This window comes from Rhinolophus hipposideros, assembly GCF_964194185.1.
Source record: "Rhinolophus hipposideros genome assembly, chromosome: 20".
NCBI classification, from domain to species: domain Eukaryota; kingdom Metazoa; phylum Chordata; class Mammalia; order Chiroptera; family Rhinolophidae; genus Rhinolophus; species Rhinolophus hipposideros.
Window position 1 is genome coordinate 6,763,439 of NC_138066.1, and position 17,184 is coordinate 6,780,622.

The following is a 17,184-nucleotide window of genomic DNA, read 5'->3' on the forward strand; positions in this document are numbered from 1 at the left end:
GTGACCAGACCAAGGTCACACAGTTGTGTTCCTCATTAACTGTGTGACTTGGGAAATTTTACTTAATCTTTATGTGCTGCAGTTTCCTCATCTCTAATAATTATTATACCTACTTCATAAGGTTGTTGTAAGAATTAAAGGAGTTAATATAAAGTGCTTCGAACAAGGGTTGGCACACAGTATATAAGAGTTATCTATTATTATACCTACCACACGGTCTGTCTCAACATGTTCAATCATTCAAACATAAGCTTCTACAGCGAGGGCTCCAGATTTCATTCATCTTTAAAGACCTCGCTGCCTCTTACCATCAGTGGGATACCTATATTTGTTAAATATTACATCTGTGTCTCTGTTTGTGTAATGTCATAAAAGGTTCTCTAAAAAGGAGTGAATAGGCTTACATACACTTGTTTCCGATTAATGCTCATTTACTTCTACCTAATGAGGTAGGTGATGAACTCCAACATGGAAGCTGCACAAAATCACATAGCGAGAATTCAAGTATTTGCTATACCTTGTTTGAAAACCATCACCCTAAATTTTTAAACTAAGTTGAAAACCACTTTGATTAACTTGAGATTTAGTTGGGAAGTCTCTGAAAACTTTCCATATCATTTCTGCCCTTTATCTGTTCAACTACAAAAGTTGTGTCAACTGTCCCTTCATTGTTCATAGTAAAGTTCAACTGGCAGCTGAAGGGAAACTTTCTGCAATGTGGGCAAATCACTATTTTTTTTGTTGTTCAAATATATCACACATTAAGTTTCTCCAAATGATTTTTAAGGTGCAATAACTGTTCGAAATGAAAACTTTCTCCTTCAAGCATCAAAAACCATTTTTCAGGAGAAATTAATGTTTCCACCAGTTCTACGTTCAAAGACAAGTAGGCAACACCCCCCCCCCCCGAAATGGTACCCTATACAAAGGGACAAAATGAACCTTGACTCTTCCTACACCACTACTACAGACCTTGGGTTTTCATGAGTATAGAGGCTGTTTCCAAGCAGATCAACTATCCACTGGCAACTTACCATGGTCCACAAACACAGTGATGAATATACTGGACACTAGTTGGGCTTATGGCTATGGTAAATACCACAGAAGTCTCGTTTTCAACTAACTTCAGCATCTACATAAATTTAAATAAACTTTGTTAAACTCCAATGGTAGCAAATGTGGTCTTTCTGTTTGTTAGGGCTGCTGAAAAACTTAGCTGAGTTTTAAAAATTCCAAATGATAAAATGTTAGTCATTGGGTATAGATTTTTGCCACATAAAATGGCAAACTGGAAATTTAATCAGCTGAATTTTCTAAGCTCTTAGTTCTAAATGTAGACCGGTTTGGCCCTCCCTCCACTCCTTACTTCCCCCAGTTTTCTCTTATACTCCCCCTCCAAAAAGGTTAAATACTCTCTTGAGCAAAACATCACCTTTTACAGACATTTCTTATCAGATCAAAAAACATTAACGACATCCTCAAATTTCTAGAAAGACTCATAAAACATTATCACTCCTCTTTATTGTTTCCAACTTAAAAACATTAAGATACTTAATTTAAAAGAATAGCTTCACAATGAAATGAGACTCTGTCACTAGGATACCTCCACTTTTTTCTCCAAATACTCCGATGTGCAGTGTGACCAAAAACAATCACTACCTGTAACCCAATTTCCATCAGTGACTTCGAGGATAAGTCACCTCTGGAGCATATAATTTTCTAAATAAACATCCCATTGCTATGCAAACATCCCCAAGGAAAACAGCTTTTAAAAGCCACTAGGTTTTCAAAACTACCAAAAGTGTAAAAGTAAACGCTACATAGACTCAGCACTATCAAAACTTGTCTTGAGCACTCAAACCTCTATAGCCATGGGCTAAAAATACCCTGAAGTACAGGAGGGAAAGAAAGACTAAAAGAGCCCTCGTGTGAAAACGAAATATTAACAGAGTATTTTCCAAACTGCTAACTACTCTCACATTGATTAGCACAGGACTCTGTTGGGCATTTTCTGAAGAAAATCCCTATGCGCCTGGATCCTTAATGGGTCATAATTCCCACGCAGATAAAAAAAATCAGAATGGTGATAAACTAAGGTAAATTGGACATTTATAAAAGGATTTCTCAAAAACTGTGTTTCTAGGCAAATCTACTACCCCCTTCAAAAAGATTGGTTTTATAAAGCAAAGCAAATCATACACTAAAAAACAGTGTTTACGTGTTAGCTCATTAGAGCCACTGAGGCATAATTGATAATTCAAACTTGGTCATAAATCACATAAACATCTTTACAAGTACAAATTATTTTGAAATGATAAATGATGAACTTATCAACGTTCTAAATGTAGGAGCTCTACATTGTAAAGAATATTTTCCCCTTAAGTTGTCTGACATTCAGACTTCAGAAAAATTCAATGATCCAACAGTGTTAAAAGAAACATTGCTATTTTAAATAATTATAACTTTATTACATATTATCTTAAATATATATTATCTTAAACATATATATTTAGAAAACAAAGAGCAAATAAATGCACAAACTATAATTGATTAAAAAAAAAACCATAAAGTGCAAAGTGGATTTTTATTGAATTTCTATAAAAATCTGGTTCCAAATTCAAATATGTACACTATTGGCTTGTGTGTGTATACACTTATACACACATCTCCAATAAAACTCCACTAACTTATAACAGGCAATTGTGATAAACTGATTGGAATAGTGATGTAGTAATACAAAAAAACAAAAACTAGGTGAAAGTCAAACAATGGAAAAAATTAATCCTTCAGAGCTTCCATTAGTCATCAGAATTATCTTACAATCCATCTTTTCGATTTGTGGTAGAGAATTAAGCATTTGGAGCAGCAGTAACTCAAACTTATTACTTTTAACCATCTCTAATTTTACACTCTTTTGCCCCATCCCCTCCTATGACTATTGTATGGTACATAATTATTTTTAGTGAATTAATTATAAGTTTTTCTGATAATTCTGAAAAACTCTTAGAATAGAATTGGAGATTCTGACACTAGAATATGCCCTCACAGGTGAGAAAATACTGCTTTGGTGATTTGAAGCCCTCTATTTTTAAAGAAATGAGTGCTCACTTTCAACATAAAGTTAATGTCTATATTCCAGAGCAAACTGGAAGATTGGTTGTCTGCAAATATTACAAAATTGCACTTTTCATTTTTAAGTCATGCCAATCGCAGGACCAGTTTTGGAAAAAGGTGCTGAAAACTTATCCTAAAATGTAGGTACCAAAAGTGCAAAACTCAATGCTGTCAACTTAAAGCACCTCCAACCCCAGCTCCAAGCCTCCCTCGTGTGTGCTCCCTCCTCTAGAATCTTCACTGAAGTCCCAGGCAGCACACACAGCTCAGACCCATTTCTGGATCTCTGAGCCATGGTGTGCAATCAGGAAAGCAGCTACCCTGAGAGCCCTCCTCCTCGGTCTCGCACGACAGAACAGCAGGAGCAAAGGTGCCCAGTACACATCTCTGCACCGTCTCACCCTGGGCTAAGCTGCCAGTGGTAGTCGAACACGTACAGTCAACACAAGATCAACTCAAGCTCACTGCACTAACAGCCCACTAAGGGGAGGGACCAATTCTATTCATTTCTGTACCAATAATCTCCCTCGCTTTATGATACTGAGGTAGTATCTAATACATGGTAAGTGAATGCATGTATAAAACTGTGTTGAATCCGAAAAGTGGGAAATGAAGAGGGGGACCTCCCAGAGAGGGAGAAATAAAAAGGGAGATGTGAGAAAGCATCACAGTGTGATGAGGCAGTGAAGGCAACCCAAAGAAAGCCTCCAAATGCGAATATACATGCTTCCTTGTAGATTCTTCCACGTGTATTAAAAAAGGCAATGTGCAAATTTATCATTTCTATAACAATGGGAAAAGGACAGGACCATTTAGACAATCTAAAGGTATTTTTATTCTACCTACAAAGCTATTTATAGACACTGTATACACATTTTAAACTTAATAAAATTAATGTTTCTCTTGTTTTACATCCACAATAGGACTAAGTTAGAAAAAACGGCAACAATGTGAATGCAAAACATCAGCATTTTTCTTTAGATGTTATGTCCATAAAAACTAAAAATTATATTAAATGGATACTTTATACTAAAATGTGAATGAAAGCTAAAAACTGCCATAGTAAATGTGTGAAAAGAGCATAGAAGTTGTAACGTCATTACATATATATACATGTATGTTCACTATAGGAAGAAAATACCTTTCCTACTGTTTTTAATTTGAAGTAAGAGAAGGATGATAATATGGGTCAATTAAAGTTTTATCCTAGGGTCTAGGTACCCTAATCTATTACTTATTATATGTTTGTATCATGGGTAAACCATTCAAGAAATAAATCTTTGTTAACTACCTTTCAAAGGAACTCACAGTATTCAATCAATGGAAATTAAGCAGTTATTTCCATCATAAAAATTTAAAAACAGCAGAAATGTTTTCTCCAGATTAAACTTTGTTTCCTCTGAACTAACTTTCTTAAGAACGACACATATCAGGGGATCTAAAACACACAGCGTGGTGACTATAGTTAACAATACTGTATTATATACTTGCAAGTTGCTTAGAGAGTAAATCGTAAATGTTCTCAAAAAAGAAATATTAACTATGTGAGGTGATGGAAGTGATAACTAACCATACTGTGGTAATCATTTTGCACTATGTTAGTGTATCAAATCATCACACTGTACATGTTAAACTTACACAATGTTATAGGTCAATTATATTTCAATACAAGTAGGGGGGGAAGAGTGACATAGAGAAAAGTGGTCATCATTCTTCCTCTCTAAGAATAAATGTGCAGAAAATGAAACTAGTTACATTTATTTTATTTTGGGGTGTTTTTATATTAACTGGAGAATAGTCTCCATGAGTTGGGATTTTTTAAAACTGCATTTTTAATACAAATGATATTTAATACAAATGATATTTAAGCTTTAAATGCATTTGTTTTAGTTCTATAAATTTTGCTTTTTATAGAAAATATATTCGTATTCTGTGAAGACTCCTGTCCTAATATAAAACATTGAGAGAACGGGAGAGGCAGGAGGAAGAAATAAGCTTTGTTTTAAAGAAAAATAATAAAATGCATTAAATATATGGTTTAAAACAAATCAGTTTTAAAGCACTAGATCTTTGACAGTTATTTATTTTTTGCATTACAATCTTAAAAGTGAACTTTCCTCAACTTGTGACTTAAATTATGGTTAAGTTCAAATACCTACATACATCTTTTATAACTATATACACATGTACACCTATCGATACCTTTCTATACCCTGTATACATCTTTCTAAAACTAGCATATCTTTCAACATCTATATACATCTGAATATAATATATGTGTGTGTGTGTGTGTATATATATATATATATCTTTCTATACCTGTATGCATTTGAATACCTATATATAATGTCTTTATCCTAGTTCAATTTCAAATGGAAAACATGAAAAATTTACAATCAATTAATATAACAAATTTTTTTTTCTTTTTGTATGTGGAAAAAGAATGAAAAATGGAAGCTCTTTTAATGTAAAATTGCCATGGTTGGTTAGTTGAAACAATAGTAGACACATTCCCAATACCAAGATGGATATGAAAAAAAAAAAATAAGTAGCATAGTATCATAAAATGTGTAGCTTACTTTGTGCCTTTTCACAGAAGTTTATCTGAAAGCCTAAAGTAAAAGAGATAAGTTCCAGTTCATTTACTGTAAATCAAACAAACTAAAATTAGAACATGACATTGCATTTTTATATTACATTTTGAATCAAACAAATTTAAGAACAGTTCAAATCACATAACCCCCACCATCACAGAGATAACTGTAACACATGGGCTTTCTTTAAAAATCCAGCTTTTTCTAATGTAGATGTACTTTAGTATGGAACTGAAATCAAGTTTAAATTATAAGAGTTATACTGTCTTTATCTTTATTTTTCACATCTATTCAATAAAAAGAACAGCTATTAGCCCTTGGAAATTAAGAGTAACTTTTAAGATAGATTTGTCTATTCTTTCAACCTACAAATTCAAAACGTATTTCCAGTTATTTTATTAACTCAAATTAGTGACTTAGAAATATTCTTAATTACTACCTATGATTCAAAACTTTTAGTAGCTCCTAAATTGTGAAACCTAAACACATACAGCAACATTTTCTAGTCTATTTATTAGCTAACTTCCAATGATAAGACAATGAACCACTGAATAGGTGCTGAAATTCTTCTCAAGTAGGCCTGAAAAAGAAAAAAAAAGACCACATCCCTAGAATGATAAGACAGAGTAGGACTTCAGTTATAGGAAGAAAACCTGTGAATTCACTTTAGAAACATGAACATCTTCCAAATCCAATTGGATCTGGTTATACCTTATGCATATAGTGTATACAGGTATAAGTTTTTAGAAAATGTACCCAGTAAAATAAGCTGTGTAAAACAATAATGGCCTTCTCAAAATATTCTTTCACCCCCTTAGTTCATTGGGTGAATACCTGGTTTTCTTAGTGGTCTACCTATGCCTGTGTTTATTACTGCTTTGGGGAACAATATGGGGAAAGTAAATTTAGAATGAGTATCACTTAAGCTTGTACTTACACAAACTCAATTAAAACTTGTAAGAAAAAGAACCAGGACTAGAGAAAGAATATGTTTAAGTAGTCTTCCCCATTCAGTTATCAAAATGCTTAGGATTCTAAGAAGATAAAGATATCACCTATAATGTAGAAAACTGAAAAATGCTAATGTGGCTACTCTGACACGAAGGTGCCTTCGTGCACAGACATAACCCACTGCTTACCACTTAATGCCACAAATGGCAGTGGAGGAGGAGTAGGAATGCAGACTTCATGGAGCAGAAGTACTGGGGGCAAACCTGGAGGCAGGGCACGGACACTCGTCTCTCTACCACTGAAGCTCAGTATGTGCCCCACCAGGTGTGCAGCGGAAAGACCGAGGAAGGGAAAAACTCGGAGATCTAGGGGTCTTATAAGGCTAAGCAACCATCTCCTTCCTTCCACCAGTCAGCCATCTCCTTCCAGGCAAAATGAGCCAAGCAAAGTCAGGAGGAAAGGGAAGGGCTCCCTGGAAACACCGATGGGACAGAGAGCAGGGCGGAGTCCGAGCCACAGTTCAGAAGCCAGTCTCCCACGCTCCCCACTGGAAGAGGGGAGGAAAAATCCACCTGTACCACCATGGAGAGCAAGCTGATTAAACACTGAAACAACTTTAAGGCAATAGTTACTCTTCTCTGTTTAGCTTTAAATACAGACAATGGTTGCTACTAAGTAGCAAAAATAAAAGGTGAGAGAAGAGGTGAACAAAATAGCAATATGAACGGAGAAAGGAACAAGAAAAATAAATTTGAAAGGTATGAAACGATGAGTTGCATCTCTATATATGGTTGTATAAAAAAAACAAGTTACAGGATAAAGCATAATAAATCAAAAAAATGTTCAAAGGTATATGTAACATACCAATTACTGCTTTAATACTTAGAAGTTAAGCCCACTTTTAAGTACTTAAAAATTCTCAAAACTTGAAGTTCTGTCAGTACAGAATTAATGCAAGTAGCTAACAAGAGAAGGGGTGAAATTCTCAAGCACAGCTACAGACTTGCTCTTTTTACCTAATTATGGACGAAGGGACCAGGTGAATGGATTCTAAGCCTTGTATATCAACATCCGTCTCTGCATCATTTCTCACTCAGAAAAGACTTGCCGACTGCTACCGGACCTGGGCAAGTGAGGGCTAAACTAACTGGAACTGAATGGCTCATCTTTTCCTTGGAATTCCATTTAACCTCAGATAAAAAGCTAGTTAGCTAAATTGTTCCAGACCTCTAAAAGACTATATATACTGTGTGTATGTATATATATATATGTATATATATATATATATATATATACACACACACACACACACACATATGTATATGTGTATATATGACTAGAGATCATATATATATATATTTATATATATGTAGATACATATATAGATATCCAGATATCTATATATCTAAGATAGATAGATAGATAGATAGATAGATAGATAGATAGATAGATAGATAGACAGATAGACAGGTAATCTGGAAAAGAACCTGCAATGGTCAGAAAATTGGTGCTTATAGTACAGATTTAGGGAAGTACAGGACAGCTTCCCTAGCTTATACTCAAGGGCAGGGGTGGGGGAGGGTGCCCAGGGGACCACCAGCACTCTTGTACAACAGAAAGATGATGGGAACACAATGGTGAGGAAAATTTCCAGTATCTTCAACTTTATGAAAAGCCAGTGTATGGTTATGCTATAATTAATCCATTAATATCCACTCAAATATGTTCAATTCTTGAGAGCTCCCTGGTCTCAAAAGTTCTGTCTAAATGGGGTGTTTCCTTCATGTCCTTTAAGTCCTGCATCCCCCAGAATTCGAGGATCAGTTGACTCTGCTGCTGATAACCAGTTTATCTGTTAAATGTTAGGTGCGGCACTCTTTTATCCTGGTGAGTTATGTGTACTCTGGGACTTAACTTTACATGACTCTCCCCTTCAAATTTTAGTCTTTCTCATTTTATCTGGCCCCAGGCACGTTTTTTTTCATTAAATCTTAGACCCCTAAGAATAAATATCAAGATGTATTAGATAGAGTGCCAGTAAGCCTACAAAAGAAATAAAGCTATGTGGGGCATTTCACTCTCCCTCCTTTTTCTCACTTAGGCCTCTCCTACCCTCTTTCCCACGTTTCCCACTCATTCTTACCCTCTTACCTCAACCTTGAGAGCCCTTAACTGTCCATAACTTAAAACCTACAATTGACTATATTTACCAAATGAAGTGAGCATGTCTACATTAGTTTAAAAGGCTGTTTAGGATGTGTGTGAGTGTATATAAAAATAAGAGTAAACAGTATTTGATAAAGCAAAAAATGAAATGAAGAATGCCAGGAGACCAGGGTTCCAGTTCAAGTGTGAAACTTAAGTCATTTCACTTGAGCCCGTTTCCTCATTTGTATATAAAATTAAGAACAGTATCTGCTAATCTAATCTTAGAATTTGAAAACAATGTGTTTACACCTACTTTTGCTTGTGTAATGACCCTCATGCGGTGTGGCAGTTACCTCTCTCCCCTTTCTCTGGGTTGCTGTTATAATCCAGGGAGGGGGCAGGGGCACGAGTGGGTTCCCCCTTCTCAGTGGTTCCTCATGGTTCCCTGGACATCTTGATATTGTACTGCTGCAAACGTGTTGTGAGTTACAGTCTGAACCCACACTAATGTACAGAAAAGCAGAGCTGCCTCACCGGGTCATGCCCATCGACCAAGCCACCAAGACTCCCTTCTGAGAAAAACACCAAGACTCTAGTTGTTTGCAGCCTTAAAGCTTCAACCTCAGAATGCTGGCATGTGTCTTAAACTGCAAAATTACTCATAATCCATCGTTATGTTCTAACACGTAAGAATTTATCTAAGCTTGTCCAAAATGTCTATTTTCATCGTATTTAGAGTCCCACCAGATGTGTTTCCTGCTGTTATTTCATTTAGCTTTCCTTACTTCACCTTTCTCAAACTTAAAGGGGAACCACCTTAATTTAGTAATTTCGGGTTGTCGGCATCACGAACAATTTACTAATAATCATCAAATCCTTTCCACATTTTTTTTAAAATTCAGGATCTTGTCAGTTCCCATACGTTAGTTCTTTTTCTAAGTTATGTAACTTAACGCTGTACTGTCATCTCCAGACTGTTCACTGAAGCCTAGCACACCCAGGGAGAGCAACTGATTAACTATGTGACTGGGCAGGTCTCTAACCTCTATCAAGCCTCAATTTTCTCATCTGTAAAACAGAATAATAATACACCAGTGCTTTGTGATGATTAAATAGGGCAATACATCTAAAATGTACAACAGAGCCTGGAATAAAGCAGGTTATTATTATCAGTTATTATTATTCCGGGTCTCTCCCTCAGGTGAGCAAGGATTGTGGTACCTTCCCTACCAGATCAGCTTAACGTACAGAAAACCAGGCTCTCTCCTTCCATTCCCAATCACCTGAAGAGAGTTACAAGAGAAGAACTCCAGGCAGCACGGGGATCTCCACCCCACTCTCTACACTTCTGCTACAGCCCTTCCTAGACGCAGCCTGCTGTCCTGAGAACTCTAACAACTCCAAAAAGGTGGACACTTCCCTCCCTGTCTCCACCCCGCCTCCCCCGACAGGAGCCTAACCCAGATCTCAGGGATACTGGCAAACATATCAGGGCAACCACTTAATGTCTCTTATTTTTTAGCAAATGCAGGCAATGCATAGACACAGGCGTGTCAAATATGTAGCAGAGCTGTATCTGGCAATACTTGTCTCCCTCTTTCTAACATTTTGCTTGCATGATTTTAGGTAAGATGGAACACAGCGTGAATGAGCTGCTGGGGTGTCCAGGCCACCTTTCCCTGTGGTGCAGAATGACATGATGGTCTTCAGGAATCAAGCTGTGTAAGATGTGATTGTTATCGTCTTTCAAAAGGTCCATCTTGAGTCGTGTTGACTGGCAATGCTCCCTCTCACTGTGTCAGGCCAATCTTCTCCCTCCTCGCCCTTGAATCCTTTCTGCAAGTGCACATTAATTCCTGACCCTGCCAAGAGTGTACAGAAACACAGGAAGACTTTCTGGAGTCGGGGGAAATGGCTAGAAGGTAACCCATGCCCATTAGCAGGGACAGTAATTTGCCCAGATGGCAGATTTAGCCAGGATGACAAACTGTTACTCTTACGATTAATGGGTTCCTTTTATATATTATGGATAGTGTTCAGAGAGTTCTAGTACTGTTCCTATCTACAGTGGCTTCTTGGGCCAAGCCCTGATTAAAGTTTTCTACTTACTTGTAAATTCCCCATCAAAAGGTCTCCAAATTCAAAATGCCACTGCAAACCCTCCAGCAAGGTGAGCACTCTATTTCATACAGCTGCATCAAGAAGCAAAAGGTCTCCAAATTCCACCCAAATGTGGCTGGAGGCCTAAACCTTCTACCCTCTGACTGAAACCTAAAATAATCTCTCCCTTCTATTCCTGAATTTGCATTACTTCTGGCAAAGATTCTTCTCTCAGACCTGAGTGGCTGACATGACTTAAAGACAGCTCAGAGAACCATGTGAGCCTGTGTGATAGAGAAGCAAGAAGAGCAAAGGCCACCGGTCATATAGGTGGATTAAAATCCATCTCGACTAGGACAAATTACTTACTGTAAACATCAGTTCCCTCATCTAGAAAAGGGGACTCTGCCCAACTACCCTTAGAGGACGCATATGGGCATCAAATTAGGTAAGATACAGAACGAGAACCGCTGACTATTAGCTTCCCTTTTAAGTCTGAATTCAAGTTTCTCAGCTTGTTTCATTTGCGCTGTCTCTGTCTCCTAGAGATGGGAGACTGCAAAGGAGAAGGAGCTGGGCTATGTATGATAGAACTGACTATGATCTCCAGACCCCTAAAAGGAAAACTCTATGAGCCCAAATCAACCCGGCTTCTCAAATTAGGTAAAAGAAACAGGATGAAAAAGAGAACTTTATGAAAAAAGAAAACATGACTCAAAATACAAACTTAACTTATATCGCACCTTAAACAAGTTTCAGCATGCATTCACTGTGATAAGGTACATTAAAGCAAATGTGATAAAATAAATATCCTAAAAGCAATATATCGTTCTACTTTTTAAATTTTAATACTAGAGTCGTTCTCATTTTTAAGCAAACATAAAGAAATGCAATATGTGTTTTCAGGAGGGACTAATTTTCTGAGCTGGATTTTTATCAGGTTATATCAAATAGATGGTAAAATAAATAAATAAATAAAATGCAACACACTGGGAAAGGCAAGCAATTCAAGGACTTGGAACGACGTACATCGAATGTCCACACAATTCAGTTCTTTAAAATGAAGGTACAGGTACCCTGCTATGGTTCTTGAAACCACAGACTAAATGGCAAATAGTCCAATACAATCACAAATATTATATAGTCAAATATAAGAAAAAAGTATACTGATTTTAAATCTTTCTCCACATTTTCATAACAGATATGCTTCATTACACTTGAAAGTTTTGTGTGATTTTTAAAAAGTAGAATCAAACTATCATCTTTTTACTTAAACTGATACGTATAAAATGTTCAGCTGGGGGTAAACAGGTAACGGTCTGGACTAGTCCATAAATTTCTGTTCAACATCTGTATTTGAGACCTAAGAAGAAAAAAAAGAATACCTGTCTAGCACAGCACAGTAAGAGCCAGAGACCCCAACAACACGTCCAATGTCCTGTGACAAGTACTTTACAAATGCCTCCGTGTTCTTCAGAATCTGCTATAGATTCTAACCATTCTAACCATTATTTCTTTTTTTAATTTTTAAAAAACTGACATGTCTTAGTTACCTGAATAAAGTTTAAGAGAACATTTTACTTTTCCCTGCTTTATCTTCTATAATAAATTTAACATCTTGTGTTTATGAGATCTTTTAAATCTAGTCCATTTTAAGTGACTAGTAACAACTAACTCAGGTAGGTAACCATGTCTAATAACAATCCTTATATCCTTATAGATATCTTACAATTTTCAAAGCACTTTCACATGCAATAATCTAATAATCTGATTCTCATGATAGCCCTGTAAGGCATTATGCCTATTTTAACAGACGAAATACTTAAGAGTTCAGAAAAAGTGGGTAATTTCCCCAAAGTCACAGAGCTTGTACGTGGCAGAAAAGTTACATGAAACCAGGCAGAATAAAGATTCATCAAGCATATTCTGAAAGGAAATGCTCAAATGAAAAATAGAAATCTACAGGTTAGAGAGAAGGGTAGGACCCATTCATAATGAAGCTAAAGAAACTGTGAGTGGATCATGAGGGGTTAGAGACTCATCTACTAATAATGAAAGAGACCATTAATGAGACCATTACAAGTAGCAGTATTGTTGCTATTAACAATGATGGTGGCTAACATGTATTGTATCCTTATTACATGCCAGGCCCATGCTTTACATGCATTCTCAAAGTTCCCGTGAGGTAAGGATTATTCCTACTTTGCAATTGAGAAACTGAGGCTTGGAAAGGTTAAACATCTTGCCCAAGGTCACAACAATCTTAAGTCCCGATGAGGGGATTCAAATCCAGGACTCCAGAGCTCTGGCTCTTAAATAAAGCACTATGATATTAAGAAAACAGTATTTCCCAACCTGGACCACTCTTGAACTACAAATGTCAGGAGTGGTCCAGGCTGGGAAATACTGAAAAGGTGTGCAGGGTTACCCAGTGGCCAACACCCACCCCGTGCCTATCACACAGAAGGACCTCCAATGTCTGTTACGTGAAATTCTTCCATATGTCCCACAACTGAATCCTGCTGTTTGAAAGAACGTAGTTATTAACTCCCAGAAAGGCAGTGTTTGGGGTGGTTAAGTAGAAGCAGATTGTGGGGAAGGGGTGGAAATATACCAAACATCTTTTAAGGCCATCTCTGTGAAGTCTGACCTAAAGCCAAAGATCTTTGATAGATGAAGTATTGGAAGTTAGGCTCTAACATTACAAAACAAACAAAAAAGAGAAATTCTAAATTGCTGCTTAAGCTCATGCTTTATAACCTGAACTGTGCTGGACAACAACCTGAGAATTTCAAGCACTTCTCTTCAGTCTTAGTAATCGAAAGTTCCTAGAATACTCCAAGCTCTTTCCCACTTCAGAACCTACACACACTGTTCCCTCAGCCTAGAACGCTCTTCATTAGCATAAGAGAGTCATCTTTCCTGGTCTTCATTGACCATCTATCTTAAAGCAGATTGCCCTCTCCCCTATTATCATCTATCACAAAACCCAGCTCGTTATCTTCCTAACACTTTTCTCAATTAGTAATTTTTCTTATTTACCTGCATATTGTCTTCCCTCCCCCATCTTATCAGGAGAGTAAGCTCCATCAGGGATGAGCCAGTCCGAGTCACTCTTTTCTATATACCCAGCACTAGAGTACTACCGTGTTTCCCCAAAAATAAGACCTAGCGGGACCATCAGCTCTAATGCGTCTTTTGGAGCAAAATTAATATAAGACTCGGTATTGTTTTACTATAAGACCAGGTCTTATATTAATTTTTGCTCCAAAAGACTCATTAGAGCTGATGGTCCGGCCAAGTTGTATTTTCAGGGAAACACGGTATACCTGGCACTGGTCAAATGCTCAATAAATATTTTTTTTAACAAAAAAATAAATGTATAGTTTTTTCACCTTATCAACCTCCTTACCCCTCCAAAAAAATAGCAACCCCAAAAAAGATTTTTGTATTTTTTTTATGAGTCACCCATTTTGGATAAGCAATGCAATCCTAAATTTTCATTTTGCTGTTTCATTTCCCCACTTACCACCGACTAGACTGTCAAGCTGTAAGATCAGAAAACCCATCTTGTACTTCAACTGCATATTGTGCTGTGCAACGCAGTGGCATCCGACAACTAATTCAATTCGAATCAATGACCGAAGGCCTGCACAGAAAGTGTCCTCTGAGCTCTGACATCATCCTGTCTATGTATCTATCACCATTTTGTACGTACATTAAAAGTATCTCATGGGGTGGGTGACAGGACTGTAGAAATGACTATAAATCCTATCTTTGCTTCCTGAATCACACACACTCTCGTGAACATGAAACAGTGAATAAACGTTGAACCTAACTCGACACACAGTGAAGACACCAGAAGCCCCTTTAGGAAGATTTTAATCCAAGAGTAATCAGGGTCACACTGATCCCGCTGAGAGTCTCACCGAAGCACTTTGCTGAAGTTGTCAAGGGGTTTCTGAGGTTCCCTTTTGAAAAGGGAATCTCGAGAGTCCCCAGTAAACTGACGGAAATGGTCCCTACGGGGCTGGGGCCCGGTCTTGTCACCACACCCCCCGTCAAGAGCCGCACAGAGCGGACAGCACTCCCAGTGGGAGCAGCCACTAGTCGGGAGGGCTGCCCGACGCCCAGACGCGGGACGGACAGCCGTGCCACCCGGACCCCGCCTTCCACCCCCGCGCCTCCCCGCGCCTCCCCGCGCCAAGCCCCCTTCCCACGTTCCCGGTGCGTGCTTCTGCGCGCACGGCTGGCACGGCGGCCCGGCCCGGCCCACACGGCTCCCGGACCAGCGGCGAGCGCCTTACAGGTGGCCCAGGCCCGCGCGAGCCCGCGCCGCCCCCAGCGCGCAGAAGTTCGGACACAACGGTCCGGCAGAGCCGCGGCCCGGAGGCCGACTCGGAGGCCGGCTGCAGCCGTGCCCCGAAGGGAGCCAAGATGGCCCTGAGCGGGCCCGCGGCGGCGGCGGGGAGGCGCGCCAGGGCGCAGGGCCGAGGGCCGAGGGCCGAGGGCCGGGACGCCGCCTACCTGCGCGGCGCGGGGACCGGGCGCCAGGCCTGCGGCGCCTCCCGCCCCGCCGCAGCCGGGCCGGCCGTGCGGGCCGACGCGGGCGGGCGGCGCCAGGTAAGCGGCGGCGCGGCGGGGCGGCCGGCCGGGCCCGGGAGCCGAGCGCGGGCGGAGGCCGCGGCCGGGCCTGCGCGCGCCGGAGCCCGGAGCCAGGCCGAGCCCGCGGCGGCCGGCGTGGGGGAGCAGCCGCGAAGGAGGGAGGCAGGCGCGGGCGGCTCCCGTGGCTTCCCCAGCCGGGGCCGGGGGCGCCCGCGGCCGCAGGGACAGGCCGCGACGACGCCGGCGGCCGCGCCAGGGAGCCGGGGTCTCGGCGCCGCTGCGTTCCTTACCCTGCATGCTGCTGACGGCCGGGTGGCCCGGCGCCGGGGACCCTGTGGGGCCCGGGGTGCCGCTGCCGCTGCCACCCCCGGAGCCGCCGCCGCCGCTCGGGCTCGGAGCCGCCATTGTTGGGAGTGAGGAGCCGAGCGGCGCCGCGGCGGCTGCAATGCAGCAAGCTCGGCCTCTCGCTCGGCCAAGGGGCGCGGCCTCCGCCCGCCTTGGGCCCGCCCCCGGCACGCCCCGGACACGCCCCCGGCACGCCCCCGCCCCGGCCTGACGCGGGGCCGCTCCAGACGTTGAGCTGCAGAACCGCCCAGGTCCGCTGCGGGGACCCGAAAGGCGGGCAGACGTCCTGCACGCAAGCTGCGGGGCCGCTCGCTCGCGGGGCCTAAGGCAGTTTGCAGAATGAGGACTGTGCGTGCATTTGGGGGAATAAGAAGGTGCGTAGCGCTTGCCACATTCCCACAGAGGTCTGTGACCCCAAACGTTTAAGAACCCGCTTGTTGCATCTCAGAACCCAAAATCAGAATAGTAATGCTGAAAGCGATCTCAGGGGTCATGCTTCTTGTCTAGTCGCTGACGCGGACCTTCTAGAGCAGAGTTGGCTCTAGATATGGTTCCATCTGGAGCTCTTTTTAAATCCTGCTTACACTCCAATCCTCTACACTGTCCTGGGGGCTTTAAAGGGTGCTGCTCAAAGTACTGTTCATGGACCCATCCCAAAACCGCTGAATCATAATATACATTTTAATATTATCCCCAGGTAATGTGTATGCACATTAAATGTGAAGAACAGCATCTTAAGTACCCAACAGTCCCTGGCCTCCCAAAATACACTGCCGACATCACCCTCTTCCCTTGAACACACACTGGATTCCCTCTCACACTTCCTTGGCACTTTATAAGACCACCCATAGCCGTTATTATGAATTACATAAAATGACAATCCCAAAAAACAAAATCAGGTTTCTTCCAGTGCTTTGCACAGGGACTTTGATTTTAGGAAGTCAGCAGCTAAAAGCAGAAAAATGACCATCTGAGGCTACGGGTTTGTGATCCCACAGAAATGTAATTAGAATAGTGAGACATAGGTCTCTGGGCAAAGGTATGTCTTGCCTAAATACAATGACCAACTATGCGATATCCCAAGTTATCTGAACTGTGGAATTGATGTTCCCTGACCTTTGGAAATATTGCACAATGTATACCAGGACCTCCTTCTCCAACCTCCCTCCACCCACCTTATCTGTGCTGGGATTTCCTCATAGCATGCTGGAAATGTGTCCTCAATCGAAAGAGCTCCGCCTTCTTGCTCCAAACCGAACCTCAGCCAGCACCTCGATTGTTCAGATGCTAACAGAAGCTAGAGATAAGGCTTAGGGGAAGTAAAGTG

The 17,184-nt window shown here is 40.7% G+C and overlaps 1 protein-coding gene across 3 annotated transcripts in view; it reads right to left on the reverse strand.

Annotated features, from left to right (window-relative positions):
* The window catches only part of MAP2K4 (mitogen-activated protein kinase kinase 4), a 113,058-nt gene extending 97,078 nt beyond the window's left edge, over positions 1-15,980 (reverse strand). Inside the window, exons 1-2 of one of the 3 annotated variants that reach the window (XM_081028570.1) lie at positions 15,803-15,980; positions 5,694-5,726 (exon numbers count right to left, since the gene is read on the reverse strand). In XM_081028570.1, the coding sequence (XP_080884696.1) occupies positions 5,694-5,726; positions 15,803-15,917 (148 nt within the window). In that variant the 5' untranslated portion in view covers positions 15,918-15,980. The remainder of the gene's footprint in view (positions 1-5,693; positions 5,727-15,802) is intronic. The other 2 variants (XM_081028569.1, XM_081028571.1) reach the window with 2 other exon arrangements.
* Between the last annotated feature and the right edge of the window lie 1,204 nt (positions 15,981-17,184).